The following is a 21,183-nucleotide window of genomic DNA, read 5'->3' as shown; positions in this document are numbered from 1 at the left end:
CACCTTGTCTCCCAGTTACATGAATGTTTGCTAACCTACTTCAACAAGCTATGCTGTGTTCTTTATTAAGAGTATTTGATGAACAGAAGTACAAGGCATATTTACTCACTTGGTTGAGTAAGATACTCCATTAGTATTTAATGGTTTTATGCCCCCTACTGCCTGTCAGAATTACTTCTGTAGAGCAGTGACATTTTCATTGTACGGTGTCCATATAGTGGATTGATTTACAAGACTAGCTATACTATTTAGCCTCATCTTGCACTGAGCCATGGTATACTTTGCCAGCTATATTTAATATGTACATATTTACACGAACACATTACTAACCCACCTTTGAAATGCAACAACTGGTTTGTACCTTAATAGGTCACTGTTTTTCTCCTCCTAGCCATTAACTTTTGGTTAGCAGATGTAAGTATGCTCCATAAGGAACAGCAGTGAAGACCACCATACATTTTATGGACATGGTCTGAGGTAGCTCACGTTCACATGAAATTCACGCACTTTTCTTCTAGTCTTTTTCTATAATTCTATCTCACATTTTGCCCATCACTACTGCAGCTTTTTCTTGCTCAGCCTGGCAAGTAGCTTCCCCAAACACCAACAAACACGACTGACCTTTGCATTGTCTCTTCTGTCCCAAGCATCAAGACTTCCCATTCTGTTTCTTTCAGAAGATGCTACCTTGTGGACCGAAGCTACCGCAGTTGAATCTAGAGAGCTAAGAACATAAGAACGGCCATACTGGGTCAGACCAAAGGTCCATCTAGCCCAGTATCCTGTCTTTCAACAGTGGCCAATGCCAGGTGCCCCAGAGGGAATGAACAGAACAGGGAATCATCAAGTGATCCATCCCCTGTTGCCCATTCCCAGCTTCTGGCAAACAGAGGCATTTAAAGTAGGATACTTTGACTGAAATAATACGTATGGTAAATTGATAGTTATACTAAACCTCATGTCTTGCATAGAAAAAGATGTCAAAGGTTTGACGTCAAAGACTATTTAAATTTCATAATGCCAAATCAATTTTACCTGATATTAAATTGGACAGAATCTTATTAAAGCTAGAGAAGCAAGTATGGCAAGAGTAACATACACACACACACACCAGATTGATCAGTTTTTAAAACTTTTTTTATTTTTTAATTTTTTTTAAAGTTTTTATTTTATATTATCTACAAAGTAAAAGTTTTCTTAACTTAAAAGTTACATCACTGTCTTGCAATAGTGATCACTTCATCAAACGTGATTTATAAATAATAATCCATCAGTTTGACGATTAGAATTTTTTTTACTGAACCTGTTTCAAGTTTATTAGACGTAAAAGGGATCTCCGAGTCTTGATTTTTAGTGATAATAGCAGCAAGAATCACTTGTGTTACTTCTTTTGCTAGCTGATGAGTTCATAACTTTGAAGGGTCATTAAAAAATAAATAACTTCCAGTTTTCAGCAAGCAGAGTTTGGGCACCTGCAGGACTCTGATACAGTGTATGGAATTATGGAATAACCCACAAGTTCCCACATGCCTCTACTCAGTCCGAATCTCTCCCACTGCAAGATGAACTGTTAGCATTCCTATTGGATGTTACAAGAAATCAAATTTTTTTTTTTAAACAAAATAAATGAAATTCTAGTTTTCTGTGCTTCCAGTTGGCAGAAGCAGTGGAAGGAAGGTATTTGGCCTACAAAAGGTATCCAGCCTTTGTTACTCCAGATCAGCCTTACAACTGCTGTTGGTGGTGGGCTTGTACTGCAAAAAAAAAAAAAAGAGTGCAGGTGTAAATAGCAGATTGAGAAGCCACACAACAACGTGCTAGTTAATCAAATCACAGGATAACTATTTAGCTCAAGTCTGTAAAAAAACCCTGCATTGAAATGTCCTTTGGCTGTTTTTCTACCTAAACCCTAAGAAAGCAACATTTATTTTCCCCACCCATTCCACACCACACAAAACCAGGTATTAGTTCACGGTACAAGGTCACACCCTGCTTTGGGGAAAAACAGTATTTGAGACACCTAGGTAAGAGTTACATTTAAAGAGCAACAAAACAAGTAGGGCCTGGTTTTCCCAAGCAACAGTACTGCAAAATGTCACTCTTGGGATAAAAAGTCAACTTCAAACTGCCATCTGCCTTCAGCCATTAGTTGCCAGGAATACTCGTATCCCTGGAACAATCTTTTTACAACTATCCTCAAGACACTTTATATATGTTACATGTACAAAACTTGGATCATTACACCATAAGCCACCTAGATATTCTATCCCCCAAGACAAGGGCAGGCGGATATTGTCCTACACACACTGAAGTCTGCATAATATGTTTCAGCCATACAGAAATAAAGTCTTTGCTAACTGAGTTCATCTTGTATGCATTCCAAGTTCACATTTGGAGCACCCAAATACAAATACTAACTGCAGAAATACTGTCTGCCACCTTCAGCAGTTTGCCTCTGTAACAGGACATCTTACGGTTTTTTGTTTCTAACCCAAACCTGGCTCATAACCTGTTTTGCTCACTAATTTGACCTGGCTCAGTTAAGGTGCAGGTCTCACACGCACACACTCCTCACCTGAAGGGTGCGTCATATAGGGGAAATGTGTTGTTGTCGAGACTGGAATGGGCTGTAGTGCACTTTGAGCGATGGCGGCTTGGGGACCACCAGGTGGCTGTGTCGTCATTAGCATCATTGGAGCATGGGCAGTTGGGTGAGAAGGAACCATTCCTGACTGTACATGAGCCTGAAACAAAGAGCTCTTTAGTATAATGGTCACAAGGAGGCAACACTCCTGGCCACATGCCTAGCAAAGATTCCTCCAACTGTAATAGTAAATCCTGAGATTTACTTCATTTTAAGTCGATTGGCTAGAATGTGCACATAGGGAGTAAGTTTGAGATTTTAAAACACGAAGTGTCAAATCCTTATTCTTGGCTTTGCTGACAACATCTCCTCAGTTTGGGCAGGAGCTCATTGCTGACTAGGAGCATTGGTAAAGGATACTTTCGGAATATTATTTTTAAAAACCTGTAGATGTTAAGAATTGAGAAGCATTTCCTATGCAGAGAATGAATTGGACACTGCACACAAATAATAGGCCCTTATATAGGCCTTTACATACATGAGAAGAGCCGCCATCCCCTTCTCAGTACCTCATATGAACGCATGGTTATAAAGAGGAAGGAAAAGCATGAAGCAAAGGCAAAGATTTCTACATTTTCCCCCAGCAAAAGTCTCCAACGTAAACTTCACCCCTCAATGAACTGAACTTGGTTTCTTACCTCTCTACAATTCCCAATTTCATCACGTTCACCTGTCCTAGATGCCCATTGTCTCTCCAATGTCCAGTCTCTCTCTCTCTCGCTATATTCGCTCCCACATAAACAGTTGAAAATTAGTAATATCCCCCTTCATTCCACTATGTAATGCTGCTAGCTCAGATTTGTTCTATTTTCAGTTAAGCTCACAATATCACAGTTCTTGTGTACTGAAAGCGTTCATAATTAATCCCCAAGGGAAAAGTGAGATGCATCTGTCTCACTGCTTATCTCCTCAGTTGGTGGGGAAACTCCTTTCACTTGTTAGTAACGCTTCCTGACAGGAGGCAGGCAGAGGGACTATCTGTATTTCCTAGGTGAAAGCCCAATCAATCTCGAGCAGTAATTTCTCAATTACAAGATGACCCTCAAAAATCAGACAGCATTTAACACTGTCCATGTTTAGATTCAAACAAGTTTTCAAAAGAAAATTGGTTTTACCCATTTTAGTTGTGGGTGTGTTTTAAGTGAACTGGCAGAGGAAACTCAGATGCCAGACACCACTCCAGACAGTAGCAGGCACTGGCTGACTTCAGACTCATTCAAGTTAGATGTGCAGAAAGGGCAAAGTTCCCATGTGGCTAAACCCTGCAACTCTTTCCATAGGCACGACTTTTGCTGCATCACTGTCAGCTTTAATCAGACTGGCATTTGATTAACGGAACTCCTCAAGTTGTAATATAGCTTCCAAGAAGCCCCTGAAGGCATGAGAACTAACTCCCAAATCATACTAAGACTGTGGTTGTGCTCAAGAGCCATGCCTTCCAAACCTCATGCATTACATTCCTCATGAACACCAGCATTGTTGCTTTGACCAAGCAATGCTATTATAACCATAGCAGCCATGCTCAATACAGACATGCATATACGATTTTTTTGCCATGGTAATGAAGCTTTGCAAAACTTGATGCGTAGGTGCTGACTTTTGTAACATGCTCAGAGTTTCGTGAGTCAAGGATTCAATTAGCATCGAGTTACTAATTGTCTTTAAAATGAAATTAATTTAATCCCTTGGTGTGAGCACGTCTGGAATTCCCACCATAAAGTGATGATGAATTTCATGATAGAATTTAGCATTAGGAAATCCCTATCTCTGGTGCTTCGGGATTATTATTTGTTTTTCCTGTAAGCAGTTGAGGTAGCCATTTCATAAGAGATTTTTAGATAAATGAAGCTATCATTCCTTCACTAGAGGCTTATGGGGCACTGCCTCAGCCTGAGAAACCATCTGGGACTTTGTCAATCTTTTGAGATGTCCATGCCTATTGTTTTTATGTCTGTGAAACCAACAGCACAGATCAGAGATATAGAAGACTGGATTGTGCTCATTAAAAATATCAGAGACTTTAACAGTCATTTAGTTAATTCTGCACTACAATAAGCTCCTTATTTACTCTAGTAGTTTTTTGTGAATCCCACAAAGCAAAAAAGGAGCCAGTAAGAGTAGAGAATTAACTTCCATTTACGGAAAGCATGCTGGCACACAGGTATGCAATTGTCAGTTACACTTCAGTACAGTTCACCTAGTCCTTTCCATCATGGAAGTGAAATGATTACCTCTGCTTTTGAGGTTTGGTGCTCTAGGTGTCTATATAGCAGTCACTTGCAATTAGGCACATCTGAGGGTCCAAATGCAGGACCTTACGAGGACCCCAAAGGAACTACAAAATCTAGTCAGATACAGAACTACCGAGCTAAAACAGATCAATATCCCACCTACACCAATATCCTGTTTGAGGCAATGGCCAGATGCTTCGGGGGAAGATAAAAGGCCTATAACTAATTGGCTAAAGAAAGTCAGTTGGGAATTCCTTCACAAAACAAGAGCAAGGCAATGGGAGACTCTGAAATTAAAAAGTTATACATTTAGAATGGGTAAAAGGAAATTTGGTAAAAACAACTTTTTTTCCACATCTCCTAATTAACTTGAACAGAGACTGTCCCAGAGATTGTGTGAAAGATTTTAGCAGAATTCAGAAAAGGATTAGACTCCTTTTGGATTAACAAGCTCTTGAGTTACACTAGCCAGGGTAACATGCAAAGGGAGTATCGACCCTTCTGATTTAAGGCATAAACCAACCACTAACTGCCTGGGGTTAGGAAGAAATATCCTCCACAGGAATGATCCTGCTTAACTGTCCATTCTTTGATGTACCCTTATGTTTCCACTAATCTCGGTTTTCTAAATTACATAGTGCCAATCTCTGTTGCAGTGCCTCCTGCAGTGGTCTCTCCACACCTCTAATCACATTCACTGCCCTTCCCTGGGCCTTTTTCTATTTTTTCCATACAGGTTTTGAAGTGGGGTGACCAGAACTGAAAACAGTATTCAAGATCAGCCCATTACAGACCACTGAGATGTCCCCCGTATCCTCAATGGCAGTTTAATTGACAACCCATCGATGTACATGGTTACTCTCTTTCCTTCCCACCTCATTTTAACCTTTTCTGATGTTCTTCATAATCCTCTCAGGAGTTTTCAAGCACCCCTGAGTATTTCTCATTGAATAGACTTTTTATAAAGATTTGGCTTTGCATTCAAATGTGTTTTAACAAAATACCTTTTCCAAAGCTCTAAGTGGAGCCCCACAGTAGCTATTTTAGATGAAGTGGTGTAGCAAGATTCTTGAGCACCTGTGGCGCCTCCAGACTGCTAAATTAACGGCACTGTGCAAACAGAAACCTAAGCAACACAGAAAATAGTCGGCCAAGAGAAATGATGTAAAAAGAGGCCACTACCCCATGCGAAGACGAGATCTTTGAGGCAATAGGACATTCAGTCTTTGGAAGGTTGTTAAAGTTTGTTTACCTGGGGTACATGGGCCATGTGTGGCGGATTGGTATATGCAGGCTGAACATGGGAAGGATGAATAGTGAAGACTGTTTGTTGTGCTGTGGGAAAACTATTTTGTGGAGACTGCGTATTGGAGCCTGGTGTCATGGAAGGTGGGGTTGGAGCAAGACCCGCATGGTACATTGCTGACTGCTGCTGTGGGTTTGCCAGGTGGAGTGCCTGAGCAGCCTGGTGCTGGTGATGCTGCAAAGCAAACAGAAGGAAGAATTAGTGAGTTTCAGGTTTTGGTTCCAGGGAAGAAATGATAAATGTTTATTCCATGGAACTAATAATGAATTATTAAAATTCCACTTAATATAAAAAATTTCAGAAGCATCTTCCTATATACACTGCACAAATAAACACAAAATAAAGTGCCACATTCTGATCCTGTAAATCTTATTATCCAAGTCTGTTGCATAGGGGGGAAAAAGTCACTGGACCCTGCAGACCTGATGTGTTCTCCAGAATTGAGGCTATCATGTAAAAACCAAACGCCATCTTTCAGCACTTCTGTCTGTGACTAACTTCCACGCCATAAATCCACACATACCGAACCTGCAGCCAGAAGCACCAGGGGAGTGACGTTCCTTAATGAATTACAAATCATTCCTTATCAAAAAGGGTCAAATGAGTAACTCCCAAATACTGGACTTGTGTGTGTGCGGAGGTGGGGGAAGAACCACCCCCTGATGTTTACACAAAGTTTTTTAAGTCATTGTTCACTATCCTTTACCCTTATTACTATCATCACACTCTGGTATAAAGGCAGGCCGACTGCACTTCACTTTGGATTCGCATGCAAATCATAAGGAAAATGATATTTCCAAGCCACATTATTTCTGGAACAAGGGAGTATGAACATAGCCACTATAAAAGATTATTTGTCGAGAAGAATACATTTGGAGCTGCAGGAAGAGCAAACCGATGCCGAAGTAATAGACTGGTGCCGTGTTTTCTAAAACAATGAGCTACAAGACATGTTCCAAAATGTTTGCTCTCTAGAGTTTTGCTGTTACCTGCACTGGACTGGGAGCAGGGTGGCTTCCAGCATGTTGACTTTGCTGCTGTCCTGTTGGCGTAGCAGAAGGCTGCGGATGAGGAGGGTGTGGATGCAGGGTAGCATTCGGGTGGGCATATTGCTGAGCAAGTGAGCCAGTAGAAACTAGAAGGAAAAGGAGGAAATTGACAAGTGACAAAGAATATACATCTCACCAAATTCACTTTGCATACGAGGATTTTACAGCACATCAGTGATACTGTGAATTGGCCTTTTTTTCCCCTACAAATAGTTTATCTTGTAGTTACCTGCACATCTTACCTTGGATCTAAAAATCTATATTTACTTTAATGTAGTTTACATGGTTTTGCAGGAAAGTCAATAAATAACCATAATAAAATAGTTCAGCTTTCCTAGCTTGATTTAATAAAAGATACCGTATAGATCAAAACACAAAAGCAGTATTTAATCTGCAATTTTAGTCAAACAGATAAGTCTACAAGTGATTTGTAATCAGTTTCTTAAATTTTATAGTTCTGGAAAAAGTAAATTCTCTATTGTACAGCGTTAAATAATTTACAAACATGAATATTTATTCTATTTCCACCATCCACAAAGTCTTTGGCCTTTTACCTGGCTAACCTCACCATGCTACTCTTCTGGAGATTATTCGCAGTACAGTCAGCACACGTATATACGGTGTTCTTGCATGTAAGTTACACAAAAACAGCATACAGAAGAGCTGGGAAACTGGCTCTCCGAGAGCCAACCAGCTTTCATTGAAGTTGGAGCCTTGCATACAGCACCCACTTCGAGACGCCCTCTTGCTTTACCACCATTCCCATTGACTTTTTGATGTTGCTCTAGAACCCTTCATTTCTGGAAATCATGGACTCTGAATTCCACAACAAAGAAATTGAACACACATGTCAAACAGCAGCATTCACTAACTGCAGCAACACAGGCTTAGGGAAATCCTTCTACAGCAAAGTGAAATGTAACAAGAAGTCCCTGCTTGGTCATTCCTATCATATCGGGCTACAAAATGGGCCATGCAGAGTTTGCTCACTCTCTTTTGTGAAAGTAACAGTAATTTTTAAGAGTAGGCAGCATGAGAAGCCACACTAAATTGTTTCTAAAAGGTTTTTACTAGAGCACTAAGCAATGTGTTTAAATGACGCAATAGTCTCCAAAAAATGACTACATGCTTCCTCTATACCTGTAGCTTTTAGATTTTACATGTTTAAGATCATGCACAACCTATCAATCGCTTGTCTATGTGGCTTGCAAAGTCATTACTAATTCAAGCTCACATTCATCTCGGTCCAATACCACATTGCACTGAAGTGGAGACTAGCTTTGCTTCCCACAGCGCTAGAAATGGAATGTGTGAAGCAACCTATCACTTGGGTCCTGAACCCAGCTCCTGCCTGTATCCTAATTTAACAAGCAATTGTTTCAAGGAACAAACAGGACTGTAATTACCTGCTAAATCAGAGAGCTACACATGTAAAGTTCTGTACTGAAGTGCTAAGAAAGCCAACATTAGGAGAATCTCAGGGCCACATTACATGGACCACTGCTGCACCCTTCTAGATTTACAAAGCAGTTCATTGGAAAAAAAAAAAAAAAAAAGGAGCTCCATCTGGGATATAGTTTTAAGGTTAGATTACAGTTAAGGCCACAACCACCCACATATTCATTGCCGGCAATTCTTTTTATACTAGGAAATTCCAGCTCCAAGAGCAAATAGATTTAATTGCTCTAACTTCTATATCTCAATATGTCAAAACCCGTTACCGTTTCTGAAAGGTAGAACTTCTCCGCACAACACACATAAAAGAATGGCCTTTGATCTATTCATCCTAAAAAGCAGGGGATTGAAGGAGAGAACATACCAAACATACGGCCATTTGATAAAGTGCAGCGCTGTCTGCCACAAGGCCTGCACAGAAACTTACCACTCCATCAAGTGCCTCAGACATACTCCAATTACTTCTGAGCAAACACCCACTGTCCCAACCTTTCCCAGTCCAATTTGCTATTACTTCTGTTGCTTTACATTTGGTCAATACTTTACAAAATCCTAAACACTGACTTTATTCAGCTAGCGGTGAGCTCATTTCAGTATAAATAATCCACCTACTGAAGCCCATTCAACCCTTCAAGAACTCCCCTCACATCAAAGTGTCATTAACTCTTCATGGACCCTGTGTTTCCAGCACACACTACAACAGCATTTGCAGATTTCAATGGACAGATGAATCTTGTGAACTACACTGTAAGGCTTTCAATTTGCAAAGTACTCCAAGGGCTACTTTGACCATGACATACTTGTTACAATATTAAGTCTTTACATACCATTCATGTTTTTAGTTAGGAGTTGGGTTTTTGGAAGTTCTAAAGTTTCTATGCACCTAAACAGGAGTTAGTCTCCAGTGCCACGGTATCCTGTTATGCTTTCAAGCAGAAAAACGGTGTCTTCATTTTTAATGTTACCACTTAAATTCCATTTACAGCAGCAGCAAATTTCCATCTAATTTTTTTTTGTTTTTTCACTGCCTGCAAGCTTGTACAAAAATTTACCTATTCACACATTAGAATTAAAACTCAACTTACTGTTACAATTTCAAGTTTCTCCATTTCATCTCCTTATGAAATTAGTCTTGAGCCAATATTTATATGGCCTATCTCTAGTCTGAGTAATCCCTACAAAAAAGGGACACAGTATCTCTACTTTAACAATAAGGGACTGAGGCACAGATGGATTAAATGGCTTCCAAATCTAACCTACCTCTCCCAAGTCTGATTCTAGTGCCGCAGCCCCAAGAACTTCTTTCCTCCCTCCTCATTCCATTCTTGAGGAGATTTGTTATAAGCATGTACTGGAAGATATAGGGTATTCAAGGTTTCCCACATCTATTCTTTATTCATTGGAGGCCCTGAAATAATGTAATTATTATTCCCTAAAACGATTACTGTGCTTCATCTTTTATTTTTTTCATAGCTTGAGGGAAGACCCAAATACGAGGTATTCTGAAGCAGGTATCTATATTATGCAATAAGGCTTCATGTTGAAAAGAACTTGTTATGCAAGTCCAGAACTTACTAAAACATTTTTACATGCAGAAGGAAGTGGGAGAAGAGCAAAACACCAGTTTTCAGTAACTTCTCCTAAAGCAGTATGTCCACAGCTTGGCAGAGAATTGTGAGAGTTTTGTTTGTTTAAAATCTAGCATTTACATTTTCCCAGCTGTGTATTTGTTTTCAGAACCTATTCTAGTCAGTTTATATACAGTAAACTCCCCACTTAATAAGAACTGGAGTACTTGTGGCACCTTAGAGACTAACAAATTTATTTCAGCATAAGCTTTCGTGGGCTACAGCTCACTTCTTCAGATGCACTTAATGTCCTCTCACTTAACGTTGTTTTGATCTTACATCCCTCAATTACAGAGCATGCTCCATTTAAAGTCGTGAAATGCTTTGCTCCAACGTCATTTGGCTGCCTGCTTTGTCCACAGCTGGCAGCCCTCCCCAGCTCCCAGCGTCTCCCGCCCGCCGGCAGACCCTGCGGATCAGCGCCTTCCCCTTCTCCCCCCGCCTCCTGCCCATGGCAACCGGCTGGCTTGCAGCGTTCAGGAGGGAGGACTCAGTGTGCAGGCTCCCCCTCCGTCCCCTGCCTCCTGAACGCTGCAAACCAGCTGATTGCCACGGGCAGGAGGCAGGGGAGAGCCTGCGCACAGAGTCCTCACTCTCCTCTCCCTTGAACGTTGCAAACCAGCTGATTGCTGCTGGCAGGAGGGAGGGGGAAGGAGTGACGACGCAGCGCATCTCCCCCCTCCCTCGCCTGCCTCCTGCCCATGGCAATCGGCTGGCTTGCGGTGTTCAGGAGGCAGGGAGGGAGGGAGGGGGAGCCTGTGCGCCATGTCCTCGCTCCTCCCCCCCGCCTCCTGAATGCTGCAAGCCAGCTGATTATGGGGCAGGAGGCAGGGGAGGAGCGAGATGTGGAGTGCAGAGTAAAGGGGGAGGAGGGGGAGGGAAGAGGCGGGTTAAGGGTGGGGGACTGAGGGAAGGGGTTGCGTGGGCAGGCTGAGGGTTGAGCCCCCCCCCGCCCCTGGTGCTTACAGAGTAGGGGAAGCTGTAGCTGCTGCTGCGCAAGGTGCTTCTCCTAGCCTACAACACCTTCAGCCTCCTTGCCTGCCTCACTGCCTCCAATGCCAGTGGCTGTGCCTGTGTGGGGCAAGACGGGGAAACCTCCCAACTATAGTACTGTACTGTACTGTATGGCAAAAAAAAAAACTTCCCTGGAACCTAACCTCCCCATTTACATTCATTCTTTTGGGGAAACTGGATTCACTTAACACTGTTGTATTTTTCAGAAACATAACTACAACGTTAAGTAAAGAGTTACTGTACTATTGTGTACTAAAATGCTCACTCAACTGCTGCAAATATTTTAATAGTAACATTTAAGAAAAACACTCACCTTTGTTATTTTTCTTGAGGCTTTACCAGATTCCATAAACATCTTACTCAAGAAGGCTTCAGGAATAATGGAGCAGATCATTTAAAAAAACAAATGTATCCACCTTTTCCAGTTTATAGCCAAAGTTCAACTTGACCTCAGGAAAATTAATTTTAGGAGTTTTTTCCCCCCCACCACTTATTTCTACAGAATCTCAGTTTCTACAGAGCTGCTGATACCTCATCACTTCAAGAGAGATTCTGATACAGTGTTTCACTTTCAAAAGGACTTTCCTTCCCTTTATTACTAGGGATGTGTGAGAGGAAAACTCTTGAGTTTTATGTGCTGTAACTGTGTGCTCTCACCTAAAGTCAGGTCTTTAACATCACTATCAGATTCCACAGAGATTTAAATTGTGGTGTCACAGGATTAATTCAGATGAGTAAGACGCATGAACCCATTAAAGAAGCCTTGCAAAAATAGTCATGAAAATTTACCAACCCAGATACAGTCTACTCACCTTCATTATGATAACTTATTATAAACAATGTTTTACATGCTCATCTACAGAGTTAATCACCCTAGGTGACTATTTCCATGCTAAATTTCTATAATAAACATGGGAAGAAAAAAAATCATTGATAAGAGTAATCAGAAATCATATTACATTGTCCTTGACATGTCAGCAGTGCTATGGTTTTCCAGCTGTCGTACTAATACAGTGGTGAAAAAGCTCTATGGAAGCACATAACAAAGTGTTGCAACCTCTGCTCATCTGAGGACTGCTGATAATATCATGGTTTGCCTCCAGCAGAAGTCTACGGCTATGTCTACACTACCACGGTAAGTCGACCTACACTACGTAACTCCAGCTATGTGAATAACGTTGCTGTAGTCGACATACCTTAGGTCGAGTTACCGTGGGGTCTACACCACGGGGGGTCGACAGGAGAAACTCTCCCATCGACTTACCTTACTCTTCTCATTCAGGGTAGAGTACAGGGGTCAACTGGAGAACGATCTGCTGTCGATTTGCCAGGTCTTCACTAGACCCGCTAAATCAACGGCCGGTGGATCAATCTCAGAGCCTCAATCCTGGCTGTAGTATAGACATAGCCTAAGTGAGAAATGCCTTCTTTCCTTATGAAGAGCTCTGCAGCGTGAAAGCTTTCCTCTTTCACCGCCAGAAGTTGGTCCAATTAAAAAAAATAATTTAAAAAAATTACCTCACACACCTTCTCTCTCTTCTTTCCTAGGAGCACTTCACTTACATCACTTTTTAAACAGGTGGATTCTTGATATGGGCTACATTATTTATAACTAACCATTATTTTGATATTGATGCACAGTTAGGACAAGCAATTCCATATTGGATTGGACAAAGATACTATACCAGACAGGGTTTTAATTACTGATTTGAATTTCAACTAAAACAAGGAGGAAAGAGTAACAGTCAAGGTTGCTGACAAGAGCAAAGCAAGAAAGGCGAAAGGCAGCTATTGTAAACCCACAGAAATGGCCGACATTAAAAATCAGAGCAGCACAGATCAGAGACAGCATTACCAACCACTAGCCTAGACTGAAGTCAATCCCTGAACTTCTGACATTCAAATTTCTCTTGTGGGGAAAACGGAATGCTGACAATGGACCGAGTGAGAACTGTCAGAGGAGTAATGCACTGATACTCAGAACCTACTAGGTAGCTTCTAGGTGCTGACCAGTGAAGTGATTCCAGACTATTGCCAGACCCAGTAAGATGGTGAGGATAACTACATTTAAAGACCTCAGTTTGAATGGTAGGAAGCAGAGATATAGCATGTCTTTTTCATGTTATAAACACATACAAAATCATTTTATACATTTACAGTGGACTCCACTTAAAAGAATATCTATTAAAGGAAGAAACTTGTTAAAGGATTTCAATGCACCAAACCAAGATATGTGAACACCCTTAAGTGCTCAAAGTAAATTTTCAGTATACAATCATAGGAAGTCATTCTCTAAAACACATTTTCTGCATGCCAAAATGAAAGCTACAAAGTCTTTTAAAACCAAAATTTGTTACGGAACACAAATTACATGATTTATATTGTTCTTCATACCCTCTTGAATGAACTGACTCACAGGACAGAGGGTGTATGAAACAGATCACTACTATGAACAGGTATTGCTGCAATACAGGAGCAAGTTGAGAGGCCCAGCAATTGCACCTCACCTATCTGTGGAGGGCTAGAGTCTCTGGTGGGATTCACAGACTCTAGGACTGGAAGGGACCTTGAGAGGTCATCGAGTCCAGACCCCTGCCCTCATGGCAGGACCAAATACTGTCTAGATATTTATCTAACCTACTCTTAAATATCTCCAAAGATGGAGATTCCACAACCCCCCTAGGCAATTTATTCCAGTGTTTAACCAGCCTGACAGTTAGGAACTTTTTCCTAATGTCCAACCTAAACCTCCCTTGCTGCAGTTTAAGCCCATTGCTTCTTGTTCTAGCCTTAGAGGCTAAGCTGAACAAGTTTTCTCCCTCCTCCTCATGACACCCTTTTAGATACCTGAAAACTACTATCATATCCCCTCTCAGTCTTCTCTTTTCCAAACTAAACAAACCCAATTCTTTCAGCCTTCCTTCATAGGTCATGTTCTCTAGACCTTTAATCATTCTTGTTGCTCTTCTCTGGACCCTCTCCAATTTCTCCACATCTTTCTTGAAATGCGGTGCCCAGAACTGGACACAATACTCCAGTTGAGGCCTAACCAGCACAGAGTAGAGCAGAAGAATGACTTCTCGTGTCTTGCTCACAACACACCTGTTAATGCATCCCAGAACCACGTTTGCTTTTTTTGCAACAGCATCACATTGACGACTCATATTTAGCTTGTGGTCCACTATAACCCCTAGATCTCTTTCTGCCGTACTCCTTCCTAGACAGTCTCTTCCCATTCTGTATGTGTGAAACTGATTGTTCCTTCCTAAGTGGAGCACTTTGCATGTGTCTTTATTAAACTTCATCCTGTTTACCTCAGACCATTTCTCCAATTTGTCCAGATCATTTTGAATTATGACCCTTATCCTCCAAAGCAGTTGCAATCCCTCCCAGTTTGGTATCATCTGAAAACTTAATAAGTGTACTTTCTATGCCAATATCTAAGTCGCTGATGAAGATATTGAACAGAGCCAGTCCCAAAACAGACCCCTGCGGAACCCCACTTGTTATACCTTTCCAGCAGAATTGGGAACCATTAATAACTACTCTCTATGAGTACGGTTATCCAGCTAGTTATGCACCCAGCTTATAGTAGCCCCATCTAAGTTGTATTTGCCTAGTTTATTGATAAGAATATCATGCGAGACTGTATCAAATGCCTTACTAAAGTCTAGGTATACCACATCCACTGCTTCTCCCTTATCCACAAGACTCGTTATCCTATCAAAGAAAGCTATCAGATTGGTTTGATATGATTTGTTCTTTACAAATCCATGCTGGCTATTCCCTGTCACCTTACCACCTTCCAAGTGTTTGCAGGTGATTTCTTTAATTACTTGCTCCATTATTTTCCCTGGCACAGAAGTTAAACTAACTGGTCTGTAGTTTCCTGGGTTGTTTTTCTTTCCCTTTTTGTGGATGGGCACTATATTGCCCTTTTCCAGTCTTCTGGAATCTCTCCTGTCTCCCATGATTTTCCAAAGATAATAGCTAGAGGCTCAGATACCTCCTCTGTTAGCTCCTTGAGTATTCTAGGATGCATTTCATCAGGCCCTGGTGACTTGCAGGCATCTAACTCTTCTAAGAGATTTTTAACTGGTTCTTTTTTTATTTTCTCTTCTAAACCTTCCCCCTTCCTATTAGCATTCACTATGTTAGGCATTCCTTCAGACTTCTCGGTGAAGACCAAAACAAAGAAGTCATTAAGCATCTCTGCCATTTCCAAGTTTCCTGTTACTGTTTCTCCCTCCTCACTGAACAGTGGGCTTATCCTGTCCTTGGTCTTCCTCTTCTTCTAATGTATTGATAAAAAGTCTTCTTGTTTCCCTTTATTCCTGTAGCTAGTTTGAGCTCATTTTGTGCCTTTGACCAGAGATTATTCTATGGCCATTCCACTAGGGACCCTACCCGGGCACACCATGGGTTTCTTTCTGAAGCTTCTTCCCCAAGTTTTGTAAAGCCTTCAAATAGAAATGTAACCTCACTCAGCAGATTGTAATTTATTTCTAAGAGAATACAACATACTCCATTTTGGAATGTGCTGTGTATGGTTACTAGGATCTATTATCAGGAGAGAAACACAGAGGCTATCTGACATATAATTAAGTTGAGAGTCCAATATTCTCCTCATAGCTTAAGCAGAGCGAGTTGAAGATGTCTTTGTTCAGTACCTGGACTATCTGGCACCTTTGTTTGGCAGTTAGAGACTGCTGATGCAGCTTATCAGTTAACCACAATGACTGCTAGCCCTTTCCATTAAGTATACAGAACCACGTTGTATTTGGCCATACTCTCACACACTGGAGAAAGAGGGTGCAGAGAAACTCCCCCACTCAGCACATTGCTGCAGGACCACGTGGATGGCAGCACGCTGAAGCACAAGGACCAGTTAATGTAACTGGTAGTGCTTACCTAGCCAGCGGGAACCCATCCCCACCATACCCCATGAAAGGACACAGGGCTGAGACTAGGCTACACTTTTACAGGAATGACAAGATGTGCTGCTTGCCAGGCTCCTTCAGAGGCCCCAGAATAAGAATTCTCGAGTGATCTCTCCCATGACTACAGCGGGGATGCAGAAGGTGCTCTCCCCTCAACAGGACTCAAAATAGAGTTTTATTGCTAGTAAAGTGCTGGGGTTTTTTCCCTTCAAGAATTTGACCAACCTTGAGAAAATAGGAAATCCCATTTTGGGCAGGGATGGGGGAGGAGTGGAGTTCCTGGAAATCCTAAGGATGGTGATGCCTATTTTTTGGTGGCAGACTAGGAAGAAGCAGCTTTAAGTCTTCATCAGTTCAAGATACAGTAGAGGCTAGTTAGATGCAAGACTTCATTGCACAAAATGAAACGCAACTTGTCACGCAGAAATGTATTTACACAAATCTATTCTATAGACAAGTCACACATACATTGTACTTTAGCTTTTGGTGCCCTGTAAACTCATTCATTCAACAACTTTGTTGCTTGAAAAGAGTTTTCTTACATTTTCTATATTTTGACCTGGTGCAAAGAAAAAATGTTCCCTCAGCATGTCTATTCCTTTAACATCTACTCTTTAAAAATTATTTTCTGTACAATCAAAATTAGTACAAAAAACCCAACTCACTGGCAAAGTAGAAAGAAGGACCTGTCTCCTTGCTGTATGGTATTTTGGGACATGCTGAATTTGGGAAATAGAAAGATAAATTAGCCTCTTGCCATGTGTATACTTCCAATCTTCTGGAAAGGTCGACATTCATTTATTTTTGAAGATTGTACGTTCATGCAGATATCATTTTTATTTGTTTAGTTAATAGGGCTGGATATTTTTACTTAATTTTACAACTGAGTGAAGTTGAAATAAAGTAAGCCCCAATAAGCTCTCCTTTTGAACTGTAACACTGAGGGCTCCACTTCTTACTTTAATACAAAAATAAAGATGAACAGATATTGAGCCTCTATTACACTCCAACAATAACCTCAGAGGTAGAGTTAAAAGAGTTACAATAAAGTAAACAAATAATTAGGCTTTTGTTTTTTCAGCTGTATCACTGAGGTCTTAACAGTTCCAAAAGACACCTTTGGAGATGGTTCATTCTTAATCCCTGGAGACTCGTTGAAATTTATAACATACCCACCATTGAACTATTTAGGATATTAGAACTTATTGCTAGGACAGAAAAACAGATAAAGGTTAGAGAGAACACCAGACCAATAAAACATGTGCAGAAGAGAGAGGGAGAGGTCCAAGAACCAGCAAAAGAATAAATAATGTATCTGTGTAAAATCCAAATTTTGTTTTACACAAGTCTTTCAGACACACAAGGGAAGTTTTACAGAGGACAGCAATTACCTAAAACATATACAATTTAACCAAACAATAAACTAGTGGGAGTTAATTGTAACAGGAATATATTTGTCCTCACAGCTTGAATCGTCAATAGAAAACTTGATAACTCATGATTACCCATCTCTGGATTCTGGAGATAACCAACAGCCCATACCTACCAGAAAGTACAAAGCTTGAGCCATTGTTCTTTAGAACCAATAAACGAATTAGTTCTGTAGGCGTGCCAATCATACATATATTGTTGCTTTGTTTTAGTGCTAAGTGCCCGTTTCAAACTTTTCACACTAAGAATTTATATACGATTTAAAGGAGCCAACATTTCAAACCTAGAGCCAGATCAAGTGAATATCAGAGTCTTTGTGTTAATGATGTCCAGTTTTAGTGTTTATTTGTAGGAGCAAGAGGAAGGAAAATTGTTTAACATTCTCTCAATGTTTTAAGAAAAAACACGGATTTGGGTGTTGCTCCATCATATGTTTAGAAGTAACACTAATTTATGGTGCCCATATAGTTTAGCTACTTTCCATCTGTTGAAGAACATTCAACTTCAGGAACTGAAGTGATGACAAAATTGTGGCACTCAAGAGCAGTGACAAAGACACCAATCAGATCTCCTGAATTGCCTGTTATTGTAGACATCTAGCAGAAACATTCAATTACACAGCATTAGCTAAATGGGATCTTGAAAACTGCATCATCCTAGCCTTCACTATTCAAAAGATTTAACAGGTATAGAATGTTACATTCATTTCAGGATTCAGAGTCCTCTGCTATGAAGGAAGAAAAGTAACTTTCAGCAAATCTAATTCTCTTCACTGAACACTGCCTACTGTTTGCCATGATTTTTACTTGCCTCAAACTAATCAGGAAGGTGAAGCTTTCAGAGATTTTACTCACAGATTAAAAAAAATGTTAGGAGAATGCTTTACAAGCAATTAACACCCCCCCCCCCAATGCAGTTGCCCTTTCAGATTTCTTCATTCTGCAACACAAGTGCTCAGATAGAACAACAGTCTGATATTAAAAGGGAGTGATCCGTGCAGGGAGGCACTTGATATCACAAAGAAAGCACCCATTAGCTTCAAGGACACGGGAACCTTAACACAGTTCATCTTAATAGCAATGGGAAATCCAACGGTGTAAATGAAAAAGCCAGAAGTAAAATCTGAGAACTCACTTGGGCAAATTTATTCTAAAAATTATTTCTAACTGGGAATGGTATAATCATATGGAAGTTATTCATCACTAAATATTCCTGAAGAATTAAGTAACATACCCAAATCAAAAGTTTATTTCCAGGATATGTTGGTGTATTCACTATATGGATGCTATGCATACACTTGAGATTAATAAAATGTGGAGAAAAAAAACCTGTACTCTAACGCAAGTGGTTCTAGCTACCTGCTTACAGTATAGTCCAAAGTGTCTGGGGGAAGCTTAAAATATCTAGCGTCTCCTAATGTAAGTGACTGTTAACACATCCAGCAAGTTGCCCAATAGCAATTTACTCCACATGCCGCACATCTATTAAATGCTACAAATAGATACTCAAGCAAACAGCCACACATTGATAAATGGAAGCAGAAGTTTTATTATCCAGAAACAAGGTCGTTATTTGTGGGAAATGTAACCACACTAAATGCCACATTTGATTTGAGAATATCCTATATTTGAGCTACAGCATTAGGAGTCATCTACTAAATACCTGATGGCAAGCCCAGAAGGCTAAAAGATACAGGTTAGCTGATTTATGTTAAGGCAGGCAAAAGATGACATGCCTGAAGATGGTAAGAACATGCTATCATCCAACAAGCCACCTATGATGTAGCACTGGCATCAGACTGGGCTGAAGCAGATTTCTGTGGCAAAAATTTCAAGCATTCAGATATAAAAAGAAGAGAGGGTCAGCAGTTCAGAAAAGCAAACCGATAACCACCCAGAAGAACATCTAGCTTCTGGCAAGACCAAGTTCTGTAAGAGATATGCTGCTTGGATTTAGGTAGAAGGACACACCACCACAAAAATCTAGCGTTTTCAGGTTTCTTGTCACACCACCAAAACATGTGTCATTAGATTGTCTGAAATATATACCGACGATGGATTGAAGCTGAAAAAACAACAACATAAAAACTAGAGTTCTACAGTATGTTGGAACATCAGAAAAATAATTTGATATATCTGATTAAAGTACACTAATAGATTAAAAAATTGCTTCTTCTATTTAGTTCTTGAACCTCATTTTCTTGAACCTCAAAGACCTGCCAAATTGTGACAGGTAAGAATGATGTACAACGTAAAATTGCTGGGGAAAGTTGCGATCAACAACCAAATTCCAGATACTATTTCATATCTAGTTTTATTTAAGATAGGATTTTTTGAGGACTGCCTTTTCACCAAGAAGTCTAAAAGCCTTCAAACAGTCACTCGATCAAGACAGTAATCCCATAAAAATCACAATAAAAGCTCCGTTTACATGAATGTCTCAAAAAATTAAAGATGGACATGAAAGAGCAGAATACTTTAACAAACGTCAACATGGGCCAGTGAGCACAAAGACCTATTACTTAAACTTTACAAGTTACTTTCTTTTCAATTCAGCTATATCACATGAAATTTCAGCTGAAATATACTTTTCCTCCAAATCCAGCATCAGAACTTTTTACTGTGATGTTGTCTGTATCTGCATCATTTTTTCCTGAATTAACACACACGAGCAAAGATCAGACTTCAGTATGATACTTCAAGACAGACATGATAGATTCTGTTATCAGAATCTTAACTCTGCATTAAGCTTTAGATTTTTGGGCTTGCAAGTTTTCATAACAGACCATATTCATCCATAAGGAGAAAAATGCAAAACTTTGTCACAAAAAAACGTACAAAGATGTCTAAAGTTACATGACATCCTTTAGCAGACCCTAGGTCAACATTATTTGATGAAGAAATTTTGTTAGGTCAATCATACTCAGCCAAAAACTGTTGAATAATCATATTTTCAAGAGATGATCCTTCTGTTTTGATATCTGTGTCAAATCCTAAGCCCCCTTTAAGATCATGGACAGAGTCTTCAGTGGCAAGTTCTTGCAGCCATTTTTTCCTTTGGACGACATATTATTTTAGTGCAGATTTATGTGGCTTTAGAGATTCTTTGCATTGTATTTTTCAACCGATATCTCACTTCATGTTTTAACTTAAATATTTCAGTGAGGTTAGTGCTAGTGAAAAATGCCAGACTGACAACTTTGGAGACTTCTATTTGTCACTGAAATCATATAGCAAGCACTTATACATTAAATGTTCAAAACAGGATTTATATTCTTGGGTTTGCCAAGAAAAGGAGGATCGCCCACACAGAAATTATATTTTCCTCAGATGACAAATCTTTTTATACTGTTACTGTACATTACTAGCATTATTAAAGCAGTGGTTTTATCATGCTATTGTTGTGAGAACTAGAAGTCAAGTTTTGAAATGGAAGTCAGTTTTGTGACAACACTACAGTCCTTGTTATAATGAAGAAACAGTCAA

General features: G+C 40.1%; 1 protein-coding gene across 13 annotated transcripts in view; it reads right to left on the bottom strand.

Moving 5' to 3' along the window:
• Positions 1-1,119: 1,119 nt before the first annotated feature.
• The window catches only part of ATXN2 (ataxin 2), an 83,701-nt gene continuing 63,637 nt past the window's right edge, over positions 1,120-21,183 (bottom strand). For 10 of the 13 annotated variants that reach the window (XM_044989571.1, XM_044989566.1, XM_044989564.1 and 7 more), the window contains 5 exons: positions 16,933-16,986; positions 7,171-7,316; positions 6,128-6,355; positions 2,576-2,744; positions 1,120-1,754 (listed from right to left, as the gene is read on the bottom strand). In XM_044989571.1, coding sequence (XP_044845506.1) covers positions 1,726-1,754; positions 2,576-2,744; positions 6,128-6,355; positions 7,171-7,316; positions 16,933-16,986 — 626 coding nt within the window. In that variant the 3' untranslated portion in view covers positions 1,120-1,725. The remainder of the gene's footprint in view (positions 1,755-2,575; positions 2,745-6,127; positions 6,356-7,170; positions 7,317-16,932; positions 16,987-21,183) is intronic. The other 3 variants (XM_044989567.1, XM_044989568.1, XM_044989572.1) reach the window with 2 other exon arrangements.

The sequence above is a fragment of the Mauremys mutica genome, chromosome 16, assembly GCF_020497125.1.
Source record: "Mauremys mutica isolate MM-2020 ecotype Southern chromosome 16, ASM2049712v1, whole genome shotgun sequence".
In the NCBI taxonomy this organism is placed as follows: domain Eukaryota; kingdom Metazoa; phylum Chordata; order Testudines; family Geoemydidae; genus Mauremys; species Mauremys mutica.
The sequence above is the reverse complement of the archived record's forward strand: the minus strand, read 5'-3'. Positions and strand labels throughout refer to the sequence as shown.